At 34.5% G+C, this 15,263-nt stretch overlaps 1 protein-coding gene across 1 annotated transcript in view; it reads right to left on the reverse strand.

The window, feature by feature from the left end:
* The window catches only part of LOC144449228 (TOG array regulator of axonemal microtubules protein 1-like), a 39,575-nt gene extending 24,660 nt beyond the window's left edge, over positions 1-14,915 (reverse strand). The window contains exon 1 of the mRNA XM_078139741.1: positions 14,163-14,915. Within this exon, the coding sequence (XP_077995867.1) occupies positions 14,163-14,897 (735 nt within the window). The 5' untranslated portion in view covers positions 14,898-14,915. The remainder of the gene's footprint in view (positions 1-14,162) is intronic.
* Between the last annotated feature and the right edge of the window lie 348 nt (positions 14,916-15,263).

Consider the following 15,263-nt stretch of genomic DNA (forward strand, 5'->3'; position numbering starts at 1 on the left):
CATAATTAGTTATGCGAGACAGATGGCAAACAGAACAGTTTTGCGATTACATGTACTGTTGTACATGTTTTCAGAGGCTGTCTAAGTGTGTGTGCCTACGTATCTTGCAGACCTGTTGATGGAACTACCACATTCTAACATAAAAACACAACAACAAACTAAGGACAGCTAAAATGTAATAAATCCTATAGTTTGACCCTGATAACATGGCCCTGCATTGAGTACAGAATACCTTGAGCAGGTTTCTCAAATGTTGACCTTTCCCTTGTCACAGTGAAAGGAAGGCCAACCTACAACAACCACACCCTTATTTGGACCGCAGAAAATACATACTGTGTCAAAACCTTCAAAGGAAAAGACATGTTACTTGTCTATTGGTTTATCAAGTCAATGTTTATAAACTGTACAGAGTCTCATTGACTTTGAAAGATCTCCACACCTAGCTATGTCTACTATCAAATAAAATGTCAAGAACAAAATACCCGACAACACAATTGTTAGAATTTTACAATCAACTTGGATTAATAGTATGACTATGAAGCGGTAGTTGAACTTTGGCCAATGATTTTTGGAGAAAATAGTTGCCATGATCTGACACAAGGTATATTAGGACCTAAAACTGTCCTGCAAACTGAGGTTACATATACAGTATATAAGATTTAGGCACAGCATAAGTGAAAGCATTCATACCCTGTCGTGACATTGAGACTGAGTAACAATGACCTCTGAATGACTGATAGATGTGTTCTGACAAGTCATTGCTACAACTCTTCTAGGTCACACTCTTTTGTCGTGTATCAAACAGTGAATTACTTCAAGTAACCCCCTCTAGTCACTTTGAATTATGGCGAACACCTCAAAGTACCAACTTGTTGAATTAGTCACTTAGTTAGTACAAGGGCATCTATTCATTGCCAAGACTATAAGGACACTTTACTGACAGTGATAGGCTATTACGGTGTTCAATTTTTACGACATATTTAGGGTGTTACTTGAGCCACTGTGACAATTTAAGCCATCAATATACTGATCTGCCAAAGGGCTATATATGATATCTTGGATCATGCAAATCTCTGAATCCTGTTCTTATTTCAGTAAAAATGAGTTAAAGTTGACTATATCATGCAGGGTTTACATATAATCAGTTACTGAAATAATCCAATAACCTAACCAGACTAGACCACAATCAAGTATTCACACTTAAAGGCCTGTGATTCAATCCCTGGTTCTCACATTAGTGCTATCAATGGAGCCATACAAATTACATAAAATCATACTTCTCATACCTTATTTTCTATAGATCTACCAGACAATTGGTTCTCCCACCCCAAATTTTAATCCTAACTTGACTTTGGCCTTTAACATGACCAATAATTCAGATATTAAATTGATTAATACATTTTGCTGACATTTCCATACATCAAAATTCAAATCAAACTGAAGTACGCTGAATCAAAGTTCTGTTCCATAACTCCATGATACTTTTTTCATTTGTTTTATAATGACAGTGAGTGTTTGATATTCTTCCATACCACCTCAAGGTATGTCAATATAGTACAACCACACCCATAATCAAAGTACAGACCATGTGAATACCTTGATAGATAGCTATCTTTTCACCTCTCTATACTTTGTTTTGTTTGTTTGTTTGTTTGTTTGTATGTTTGGTTGTTACAGCAAGAACTGTGTTTTATGTCATTATACTTTGATGTAAGGGGTGTCATAAATGAATTTGTAAACCTCAAGGAATTGCCATCTTTTACTTTTTTTTTAACATGTAAATTCTCAAAATACATTGGATGTGATAACACTATATGGACTGTTCTTCCTGAAACCCTCCTGAATTCATCCTGAACTGGTGCAGTTTAGTATGTGAACATGATGACTAAGTAAAATTGTAAATGCAAAACCATCGTGCTCAAACAGTAGGATGGAGTACCTTTCGGAACATATACAATACCTACTACGTGTTAACAGGCCTTAGCCTAGAGATGTGAAACATTTCATGTAAAGTAGAAGGACCCTGATATTCTGAATATTTTTGTCTGTCTAACCTCCACTCCAGACTTTGATAGATGCATATCTCTCAAACCAACCACTGGTAGTGGTACACACTGTATTGGTCTGAAGTCCATTCAATGATATTCGTAAAAACCCTTCCACAGATAAAGAAGTAATCAGTTGTTCAACACACATCAAGATACGGAAGACAGTTCAAACAGTCACAAAAACTGCATATTTTCCATTACTGCTCAGAACAGTTCGCTACCCTTCCTCTTCCTGCTTAGTCTGATATCCTTGTCAACAAGACTATTGCTGAAATGACCTGTTCCATCTATGACTACCATCATCAATTGAAACTATCCCAGCCGTGACAATCCCATAATAGTTACCATCTCTACATCATTAGGATGAAGCATTACATCAATGATGCTAATAGTTACCATCTCTATTAGGATGAAACATTACATCAATGATGCTAATAGTTACCATCTCTATTAGGATGAAACATTACATCAATGATGCTAATAGTTACCATCTCTGTTAGGATGAAACATTACATCAATGATGCACACCAATAGTTACCATCCCTACTTCATTAGGATGAACCATTACATCAATGATGCCAATAGTCACCATCCCTCCATCTCAGTAGCTCATTCATAATTCAAACAGAGAACCTACTATATACAGATAGACATATCGCCAGCCTCCATGTAAATTTGATGAAGCCATAGCAAACCAAGTACAATAAAGGTGTCCTCAAAACCAATTTAACATGCCACTGACGCACAACAACTTCTTGTGACGCACCAAATTTTATTGTTCCCCTTTCCCTTCGTACATGGTAACTAATAAGTAGTTGTTTTTTTATAATTTGTCCCTTATTGTTACAAAGAGTAGAATGTTACTAAATAATTGAAAATTACAAATCCTTGACTGTTTGTAGTTTTCTTAACCATTCTCAGGTAGTAGTACACTTACATTTCCTGAAATATTTTTAAAATATCTCTTTCTTTGCTGTAAGATAATTGGTGGAAATATGACATCACAAAAATATCGCATTATTACTTTGTTTAGAATTAGATTGCTAGACAATTATTGAACTTATATTCCTTCATACCACATTTCTACTATAAATATGTTCATTTATCAACACATCTTGACAAATACTGATTTAGAAGTGCATCTTGTGTTATCAACTTCTTACATCAATGTGACTTCATAGTTTCCATGGTAACAATTATTGGTTGGATGAATGCCCGGATGGCTATATACATCTATCAAGGCTAGTTATTTTCTCCAGTACAAATATCATAGCAAATTTTATAAGTAATGATATTTACAATTCATATTACATTGTATTTATAAACTTATTATTTATGAGTAAACGTCATACATTTATCATAATCTTATACTAAAACAGTCACTTTACTCTCCACATTTATTTTTTCCTTTATCATGTTTATACAGCTATTCCCCCATTTCATGGAAGTTTTAGCACCACAACTGAACAAATCCCTTCAAATGAGTTACTATGTTAAATGGTCTAAATCTGGTCATGGAAAATGCACAATACTTCAAATGAGATCATTCTGCTTTATCTTAGGTTTATGAATAACTGTACAATAATTTTAGTCCAAATGTAATGAAGACAAATCAAATGATATCAGTTGGTTAAAGTTTGAAGAAAAACTAGAGTATCTTTTCTTATTTTACAACGTTCAGTTGCCAAAATTTACCTGGATGAAAGGAACATTGTTTGTGTTTCCTGAGCAAGGGATTAGTTATGCCAAGACTGACCAGTGTTCGCATGCAATGGTTGACAACTTTTTCCAACAGCACAAAAGCATTGTGTGACCTAGACAGCAGTGCACATAATAGAAATGGCAGGTCCGACATATCTGGGTTGGCTGTGCATATGATTTGTATATAACTGATTCACTGGAGTTGTAGATGTATGCATAGTTTACAAAGCAGTCTCAACACAATGAGTTATATACCTCAATGTTTCAATATATACAACTTCTATACCGATAGAAATACTACTCGCTTGGTGGCAAGAACTAGGTATTCATGTTCTTTCCATTTCAGGACACAATTTTATTTTGTGGAAATTTTCTTTTGTCCAAATTTTTTGTTTAAATCGCCTTCTCTTTTTCCACTTTCTTAGGTTCACCATGTTTGATATATCTTTTGTTTGCTTTACTGAGTAACGCCTCAAGGGAAAGAGTAGGTATGGCCGCCATACTAGAATTGCATGCATTTCCCTTGTTAAGGTAATCTTTTCACAGATTCTATTTACATGTTTGAAATTTGCTAGAATATTTTACAGAGCACTGTCTTCAATACCCAGGGCTTCAGAAATACAGATAATCAATATCTAAATTTTTGCACCAATTTAATTATTTGATTTTCTGCATTCTGCTACAAACTTCTTCATTGGAAATTTTCAATGTAAATTTCATTATGTTCCTGGTCCATTAGAGAAATGAAAGCATGGAGTGTGAAGCCTCCTTGATAAGCAAAAGGAGAGTGACAAATGCTATTACAGGTACTTTTCTGTCAGTGGTCTTAGTTCTAAGCAAACAACTCATCCTGAATGTTACATAGGTATAGAGATATGTATACACAAGCAAAGTTGTTTGTGTTTGAACAACAAGCGACCTATCGGTCAGAATAGCTCCGCTGTTTTTATTTTATTTTTATTTTTATTTTTTATTTTGGTGACATGTAGAAGTGGTTCAGTTCTTCAGCTCTTTACTATGCAGTTTTGTTTTAGCGATGCAATAAAATGGTTAGTGGTTTCATATGATGTCTCACTATAAAACACATTTTACACAGAAGTTGGTAATGTATTGTACTTTTATACCATAGTCACCATTTTATAACAAAAATCTACAGTTATGAAAAATTGCACAAAATCTCAGAAAAAAATGACTGGGAAATGCACACACACACAAAAAAAAGAGGATTTTGAGGTTGGCTATAAATAATTCCAGTGTCTTACAGCTTTAACCCTGGAAAATTTTAATGATGAATGAAATAAACTAGGGATCTAAAATAAGTTTGAGGCAATTTGAATTTCAATTTTCTAACAAATTTACCAAGTCAACAACATTCAACTTGTACTAGTTGTAGTAGATATATATATAGGGAAGAAATGTATTAATCGCCATCTTAGTTTCCGTACGGCGACAATCCCCAAGTACCCGAAAGAGAGTCATTCTCAGCCATTGACAGGGTTCGACACTGGAGTAAAAAAGTCACTATCCCACAGGACTAGTAAAATTGATAACGTAGTAGTCCTGCAAAAAATCTGGTGGTCCTATCTTTAAGTGCTTTCGCTTGTTCACTTAGGCTCTTCATTTCTCTTAGTTTTTGCTCAACTTCTAATTCACTTTTCCAAACCCCATATTTATTTCAAACCGTGTGTTGTAATTGAACTGTCTATTTCTTTGTAGTTGTTTGTGCATCATCAACTCATTACTGTAATTTTATTCTCTTTTTTATGTTTTGGAGCTTCTTCTCTTTTTTGTTGCTTTCTGTGAGTAGTTTGTCTTAATTGGGGGGGGGGGGGGAGTAATAAGATGTTATGTGGTCTTATTTCTAGCTCATAACATTTCTGGTACACATTGATCTAACTATTGCATTTTTAAAAGACAAAAAATTACCTTCCCATGGAGCAAGTCTTTATAGTGTTGTCCTTAGTGCATATTAGAATGTATTTACAACATAAAAATAAATAAATTTGAAGGTTACCAGCAGTTACAGCAAAATTTTGTTACTAATTACATGTACAAGTCACTTCGTCTATTTTCGTGTCTATGTACTTCCGGGTTGACATAAACGTTAAACGTGATAGTACAGTCGGCCCTATAATTACTAAGAAATGACAAAACCGTTCGCAAAATAAAGTTCAGGATTTAAATTTTTCAAACTGAATATCAATATCCACTACACATTCAATAACTGGTTTCGCGTATTTAGAAATGTGCCCCAAAACATGAACACGGAACACGGAACACGGAATCGCGATTCGTACCGTGTCAGTGTTACTAACTAAGTTAGCAGTTTCATTGTAGGCTGTAAGTTGTACCGGTAAAAAAACGATCATCACATCATGTAGGAAGTACAAAAACATAGAACACGTTGTTTTCTTGCTGAATAAACTCACTGAAATAACAACACGGTCAAATCGCGTCTTCGATTTTGACAGCCACCATTGTTATGATTGAGCTTCACTTACTTCCGTTGAACGTGGCCAGTACAGTGTAGAGGCCAGCCTTACCCTTATTATACACAAATCATCGTACAACTAATTTTATTGGCTATAATATTAGCTACATTTGAAAGGTCTCACTTGATTGGCTCATCCTTCGCTATTCCCGTTTTCAAGAGACACCCCGCCAGAATAAAGTGCCACGTAGTACAGCAATGGCGCGAGATCGCCTGTTGGGCGACTTTCCCACCGGGTGTGCTTTTCGAAAACTACACAACACATGCTTTTATGACACGGAATCATAGAAAATCTACCCCGTTTCCAAACTAATCGTAATTTTATCGCGAATAGACAACCGGAGTTGGTCAAAATAGCAAATTAAAAATCAAATGAATTTTACTATGACCGTGAATTCATCATATAGCCGGTGGTTGAAGTGATCTTTTTTTAAATTTCTTTTCATCACAAAAACAAAATCTGTGTGATCAAAAGTGTTGTAAACTAAACCAGAAAGAATTATCGGACTGGCCATGGCTAAACTTCCCGCTGAACTGGAGCAAGGTCCAAGCCTCGATAGTACGTGAGCAAATCGTCTCAAACTAGCGATACAACTTTCAAAATATAACTTGACATGTCTTCATTTGTTAGAGTTATACAATTCAAGACGGGTTTTCACTCGAAAGAAACAATTCTGTGAATAATGACATTCTGAACGCAGCGATTTCTCGGACGATGTTAACACTGTAACATACGGCTGGCAACGACTTGCTTCCGGGTTAGTCCCTCGTACATCCGGGTACTTGAGATTGTCGCAATTTTGACGCTGTAATTTTGCCACCAATATTGATCGTACAAAAACAAAACTCCATAAATGAACCACAAAGTACTTTCCCTTTCAAAATGTGGTAATTTTAGAAAGAGTATTATCGTTTTTATTGACGACTGACTCTGTCAAAAATCGTCCCATACACTTCAGTTCACAGGCATTCAAACTTGATCATGAGGGAGGTGCATATACTGGAATGAACCATTCTGTACGAGGGGTGGATGGAGAATTGGATTTGAAGTTTACAAACCTTTTTCGAACAAATATTTGTCATTTGGGCGCACAATGCGTAGAATTAAGAGTATAGCACATATTACATTGCTTGTTTGACGTCAATAGTGTCTTTTGAAAAGTTGCACTTTACCTAAAGTCTCGCGGAGTGATTTCCAATATGGCGTCGGTCATTATACTCATTAACATATTCATTTTTTTTTCAAATTTCAAAAAAAAAATCATAAAAAATAGAAGAGAAGACGTGCTGACTTGAAATTAACAAATCTAAGTAAGGTACCCACTGTGCATCAACACACCACATATCAAAGCAATCTGACTTAAAGTTTATGAGGAGTTGATGAAAATGTCATTTTGGGAAAAAAAATCATAAAAAATTGAAAATGGCACAGATCAACTTGGCATGAACAAATCTGAATAGCCTCCCCCCAGGGAACATGCACACCAAATATCGAAGAATTCCGACTGTCACTTTCGGAGTAGATAGTGAAGATATAAAAGTTTGACGGACACCTATGATTCACTCTACTCTCTATACCTCAATACCCACCTATACCTAAAGCTACGCTTTCAGCTTTCGCTGACAGCGGAGCTAAAAATATGGTATTCATACCCTGATCATTCTATGTCATAACATCATGCATCTAAATCATTGGTTCTGTACTGTATCCTCTAAAAAAATGTCAAAATTATCTGAAATGCCCTTCTTTTTTCTGAAATTAAATCTATGCTGGTATAATTATATTATTCTACAATATTATTCTTTGTTCAGCAGCAAAATTCTTCAGACATGGGGTTTTATCAAAAGTCAACTCATGGATAACAAGGGCCCGTACATCATTCTTATTTTCACCAACTGGGGAATTATACATGCCTGTATCACTATTGGCATGGGAAATGACAACTAGATATCTTTTAACTATTTTTTTTTTAGTTCCATGGAGTAAAACATGAATCCTATCCAATTTATCTGATTTCTATAATGTCACACTATTCCGCAACAGATTAAGAAAGCATATAACATGTAAGTTAAATTTATAAAATTTGGCAAAAAAGTATACATTTATTTTCAATATTAAAGAAATGAATAAATGCAAACCATCATCAGCTAAAGTAAATGGATATACAGAATATTTTTTGTAAATGTGCTTCTGTCTGAACTTTTCTGTGTCACAATATATTCAAACCCTATGTATCAATGGCAGAACTATATTTTTCCATCAAATTTGAAAACCTGTATAACTACGGCAATATGCCTAATCATTCACACACAAATAGAAATTCCTAAAAGTCAGTGTACACAACCACACGATACAACTCCAACAATAGCCTAGCTATTTCAATTTCTTATCAATCTCAACTATAAAAGAAATCAATCATCCATTGGTACACAAGTGAATTACAAAAACCTGATGAAGTATTCACCAAAGAATGGTTGCTCTTGATCTCCAATCACTGGAGACTGGTAACTTGTAACAGCACAGAGCAATTCAGATAGTCCATTTTTCTAAAACCTAACCCATAAAATAGATATTGAACCACCAACTTCTTTCCTCTCATCTAAATGTCAAATAGCCCACACAATTATGTAAATTACATAATTAATATGCAAAACATGAGCAAATACTCTAAATCAGCGGAGACTTTTAACTGTTTTACCATTTTCTGCAATAGATTTGTACAAAAACAGCTATAGACATGATACTTTCAATACCTTTTTATCTATGGATGTTTACAGCTGTTTTTATACTAAACTGCAAAAGATTTACTGATAACAGTATAAATTATATCATATCCAACAATAAATTGCCTTTACATATCAGTAGGTTCATGGCTGTACATATTTGTATATTTGTAATCTTTCAAACTATTATATTACACTTAAACAGGAAATATAATGCCTTCCATACAACCCCATGCTGACATAAAAATATGTACCGTAGCATACGCAACTAAAAATTATATTCATGTTGACTACGTAGCATTTGGCCTATTCTAGATGGTTTGAAGTACTGACTTTATGGTATTTATAAAATTAACTAATAAAAGTACATATATTTATAAGGTTACAGTCAAAATGTGATGCTATTCAAATATATTTATTGTTATTTCAATCTAAAACCAATGATAAATTGACCCACGAAAAGCCTATGCTATGTTGGTATTACAATTGCATCTGAGCAGGGGGTGCGGGAGGGGTGTGTGCTTTCTGCCTCACAATATAATTATCATAGCAAGCGAATAATAATATAGCAAATACAGGAATCTGTATATTCCCCTTTTGTAAAATAATGACATGTACAAACACATGGAAACCAGAAGAATTGTGATCATGCTTGATGGAAGGAAGAGACACATGTTAGAGATAAGTAATGAGCAAATGAAAAATAACAAGACTAAATCTTCAAGATCAATAACATAATTTAAGACCAATTTCCACTGACTTCTAGCATATGTACATGTATGACCACAATACATGTTTTTGACCACAATACACAAAAACAAATGAAAGATAATCCATGAATGCAAATACATTTTCAGACTAAAATCTATGAATCTTTGTTGTTGATTTTCTAGTTGGGATATACTGTTGTATTTTTTTTTTCATTTTTAAAATTTGTTTTATTATGAAGTTATAACTATACATTTTTTGCTCTATATCTTCCACTTATTTTCTGTCATGTCTACTTTTAATTTTGTTTCTATTTCTTATGGAAAAACAAACAAAAGGATAGTATTTTGATAGTATTCAGTATCCTCAAACTCATAAAACATTTTTAAAGTTCACTCAACAAGTAAAGGTGTTATGAAGTTCCTATGCCCTTGTAATTAAAGAAATTTCAGAAATTTCACTTTCACCACCTATAGAACAATCTGAGACATTTTAATTACTGTGAATGAACAAACCAAGTAATATAATACTTTATAAGTATCAATCTATAGAACAAAGTAATCATACCTTAAATTATCCAATTTGCAAGCAAAAACTAATCAGACAACCTAATTAACAGGTATGTGTTAAGTTCCATTTTCATTAGCGTAAATTGGTATTGAAAAGATAAAAGGATGGCGAACAATTTAATTTTGCAAATTAATGAATTGCACGTTATGAATCTCAAAATAAGGCTGGTCTTGTCAAAGTGTCAATTTTGTTTCCTATAACCTTTTGTGTGTTATACATGTATATATGTGAAAATAATTGTGCACATGTTTTTAAAATATTACGAAAAATGAATGAAGTATAGTTTTCAACATCTTGAAGGACCTGTGCTTTACAATGTCCACTATACTTCAATCAACTATGGGGGTACTACATATATAGGCAGAAATATATATCCCAATCCACAGCCAGACCCCCTCTCCCCCCCCCCCCCACACACACCCCCCCACACACACACTTTATCTCCTGTATAGGATGTAGCTGATATAAAACACAAAAAGTATGAATACTGACTCATAACACAAACACAAACATACCCATTGATTACATTATTCAATTAAGACTTTAATTAGTACAGTCAGTATACTAATTTTACTTACTCATGCAGAAACATGTTGTTTTTTTCACATTCAATAACATGCAGTAAAATGTACATAAACATAGTTAGAACAGGCCTAGATGCATACAAACGTAGGATTTACATTTAGTAATTGAAATGTACACTAATCAAATTTTTTAATACAATATTTCACAGGTATATATATGAACACAATACAATTATGAAAAAAAAAAGTATGATGAAATCTAATTACCCTAACACATTTTTTCAATATAGTAAAGTAAATTATATACACTGTCCTAAAATCACAACATGCATTATTTATAACACTCCACAAACTTTAGACAAGTTTTCCTTTTTTTCATTTTACATGTACATCATTGCATATTTTAATATTAGTCTACAATTGTCCAATTGTTTACAATGATTGATGTGTTAATCCATTCTAATGATGTTCCATATTGATGTACACTAATTGGTTCCACTTACTGCACTGTTCTACACCTTATCGTAGATGAAATCCCTTCTGCCTCATTGACAAATTATTTGCCTTGAGGGAATCACGAATCAACTATTAATTTTACAGTTGAAAAATGAAAATCATTCATATATGATATCAATTGTGACATACGTTCCTTGTATTTTATTTCCTGGTAATAAATGTGTTTTTATTACTGTGTCTTCAAGGTAAAAATTGGGATTCAATGGATGAACACAAAAGTGTTTTGTGCAATATTGGGACAATATATAAGGCAGCTGTGAGTTTTTATAACGGGTAACCTTTCACCTCTTTGTTCCATGTCTTAAACCTTACGAACAATGTTCATTGACGTATAAGTCATTAATTAAAAGGAAGAAAAATATATCACAACAACAAATATAACTGGAGAGGATATTCAAATTTCAAGGTGGTTTCCATGGCAATTGCACACTAATTTGTAAGGCAATTGATTTGAAAAGAAAATCTTGTTGCAAACTTGAGTGTGACGCACTTGCAACGTGAGAGACACAATCGTAAACAAACAGCGCAGGCCTACAGACATGTCACCACCTGTAGAGTGTTTGACCTAATTGCAGCTGCCTTCCATCTACATGTATGATGTCATTTCAGTCAAGCCTACCACCAACATTTTCCAAATTACGCAAACAAACACTCACAAAGGTATTGCACAGAATGGACGACGGCCGTTGTTTGAGAATTGTTCTGTACATGGAGCGGGACCATATAATGCTGTCCTTGTGTACGGGCAAGGTGTATGAAATGACCCCATTTACAAGGAGCGTTCTTGTTGTCACAGACTAATCTATTTTCCCACTTGCCTATTGTTGTTAGGTGCAGTACACAATGGCTGCTAAGGGTACCCAAAAAGAGTTATGTACAACAGGTTGTGATTGTAGTGAACGGTCCACGGCAAAGCTCACTCCTCAATTCACAAATATTCCTATCAGCTAAACTTGACTGATATGAACTTCAACAGTACCATTGGGTGTGGACTGTCCACCAAGTAAATTATCAATAAATGCCCACACCTTTATGTTTAGACAAAACAAATTTCCTGTCATACAAGATCTACAAAAAGTTCATATGGCCAGAGACGATAAAACAACTGTAAAAATCGTTCACTTCATTAAAAATTTGTGACATCTGCATATGAATTAATAAAATCTACAATTAAATTTCGTATATGAATGCAGAATACAGTATATAAAAAAATGAAAGAATAAATACTCCTCACAACTTGAGTACTTTCAATAACAGGTCTACATTTAAAATTAGATGCCAAGACAAGATTAAATTACTGTTGCAGACCTCAAGCAATCATTTTATTTTGTGCTTCTTTTGGTAAAACATAATGATAATAGTGTAATAACAATACTGTATTCACAGAGTGAATGTTGAGACTGTTGAATGATCAATGTATTTACTATCAAATACAGAACGGCTGATTGTTGTACAGGTATTCCTTTTGTATTTCATAAAAACATTTTCCTCATTAATCTCACTTAACTATAAAATTTTATGACCGCTACAGCATTGAAAAGTTAACAGTCCGTGTTATTTACAAGTCGGTAACAATCAAAGAAAACGATGGGCTCTCCAAGACATTTTTGCAAATTAGTTACCCATCGTAAGCAATTTGCTTCTTGAATCCATGAACAGCAACATGACTGCGTGACATGTTTACATTTTAAATCATTGACTGCATCACACAACCACACGATCTCATTTACATCAATTCATAAATTGTTAGGCAATATTTTACAGTATTCTCAGACTGCTATTGAATTATCGTGAGAAAAAAAACAGAATAATGACACTCACTGAAGTCTGAAATAAAAATTGATTTTCCTAATTTTGATTGTATTTGCACCATCCATTTCTTACTATTTGTGGTCACACCTATCGGAGTGAGTAAAATGCAACGTACTAAACTTTTCAAATAGTAAAATACAACAAACAATCCACAAGTTTTCCTACGCACATACTCAACTTGAGCACTTTACCTACTGCTGTAATCAACAGAAACCTCTTTCCCTTAATTCAAAACCACTTCCATCACAGGCATTACGCACAACTAACTTTTATCTATCCATTATTTCATTAATACATCAAATCAAATGTAACTTGAAACACTTTGTGTCTTCCTGACTTGAAAGGATATACTGCTTTTCAGTATTTCCTTTATTTCAAGGCAGTAGACTTCCTTGATGGTCATATGATATTAAATATTTATAGGTAAGCAGTACACTACTACAAACGTCTTATTGATCTGCATGACTGGGCTAAAGAATTGGGCAGCAAGTTTCTTATTAATTATTCAGTCGGGTCCAACACTAATGAGGAACTTAATAAGAAGGTTTCATAAAGTTTTGCCAGCTCACCTAACGCTTTATAGTTACATGAAATTTTAGCAGTATATGTACTTGATATATGTATATCAAACTACCACAACGAATATTGATTAACTGCATCCTGCTTTCAAAATCATTACTGCGACATGACGGATGGCAATGACGTCCTTCAGTTTACAATAAGAACATAAAACTATCATATCCATGGATTTTTATAACAAATGGCCTTCCTTCATACAACAATATGACTTCTCATATCCCTTTTCCACGATTTCTTGTTCTACCTTGGTAGCTATTGTAGTATTATGCTATTTTAAAGCCGTTTACTATATAAGTTATAACTTTATATTTCTCTGTGAGTTTGCCAAGGTGAAATCATCATTTCATTTAATATTTTCCTTTTTTACTGTTTGTTACAGTTTCTGATGTACAGACACCCTTTCAGCAAAATGACACACTTATTTTAGCTTGTTGCCATCATATTTTAAAAGCTTTCACACAAAAAATAAAACCCAAAGTATGGACTCACCTGTGATGGTGCACTGTTAGGATGAGATTTATAGTTGGGCGCAGCATGGTCTGTTTCAGTATTATTCTCCTCGCTTGGTAGCTCTTCCCATGGCAACTTGTTCTTCCTATTTCTTCCTGCACTATGGTATCGTCTTGGAGCTGGTGTAGGCCCAGTATTTTCACTACTCCCTGACGTTGATCTAGCAGACATTGGTTGAGGAAGTTCTCTACTATGATCACTATGGCGGTCTCTGGCACTGCTACTACCTCCTCCTGCAGCAGCCAAGATCCATTCTATGTCAGCACTTGGGGGTGACCCTCTAGTTGTTGCTGATGCCGGCAAAGGGTTAGAATACTCCACCATACCATCTTCGTTTAGTCGGGGAAGTTGTCTCCTAGCGAGCCGTGCCTGCACAGCTCCCATTACTCCATCTCCTTCCATACTGAGTTCAACACTATCAACTGCAGACACAAGTGGCTGTAGTCGACCAGGTCCCATTGCTTGTGCCAAGACAGCAAATGCTTCCAGGGAGGCTTGTCTGACTCTCCTCTTTGGATCAACTAGAGTATGTGCAATTGTTTGACAAAGCTGTCCAAGATCAAAGTCATAACTAGGAAAAGTTAGTAGTGATGCTATCACCACATTCAAAGCTTCTTCACGAACTCTTGAATTTCGATGTTGCAGACAATCACTTAATAAGTTCAAGACTGGTTTTGGTGTAAGTATTTGCATCAAATCCATCAGAACTTTCATGTTGGCTTGACGAATGACTATTTGGTTATCACCAAGTCGCTTTGTAAGAGCAGACATAAGGGACTTCAAGTAAGGCTTCACTCCCTGTCCTAATTTGTTTACCAGTGTGGCAAATATATCCAAAGTCATGGTGCTAACTTTAAAGTTAACATCATCTAGCAAATTACATAGAAAACTGATAAATGCTAATACATGTGGAAGGAGTGGTGTGGTGTCCGACTGACTCCTAACAATTTTTCGCAATTCTTCAACTCCTTTAGCTCTTACACGTAAATCACTTTGATCAAGTAACTGATCCATAACATATTTCGGTATAATACCAAACTCCAGACTTTCCCGTTCACCTTCATGCTCATGACTGTGGTT

The sequence above is a fragment of the Glandiceps talaboti genome, chromosome 2 (genome assembly GCF_964340395.1).
Source record: "Glandiceps talaboti chromosome 2, keGlaTala1.1, whole genome shotgun sequence".
Taxonomy (NCBI): Eukaryota; Metazoa; Hemichordata; class Enteropneusta; family Spengelidae; genus Glandiceps; species Glandiceps talaboti.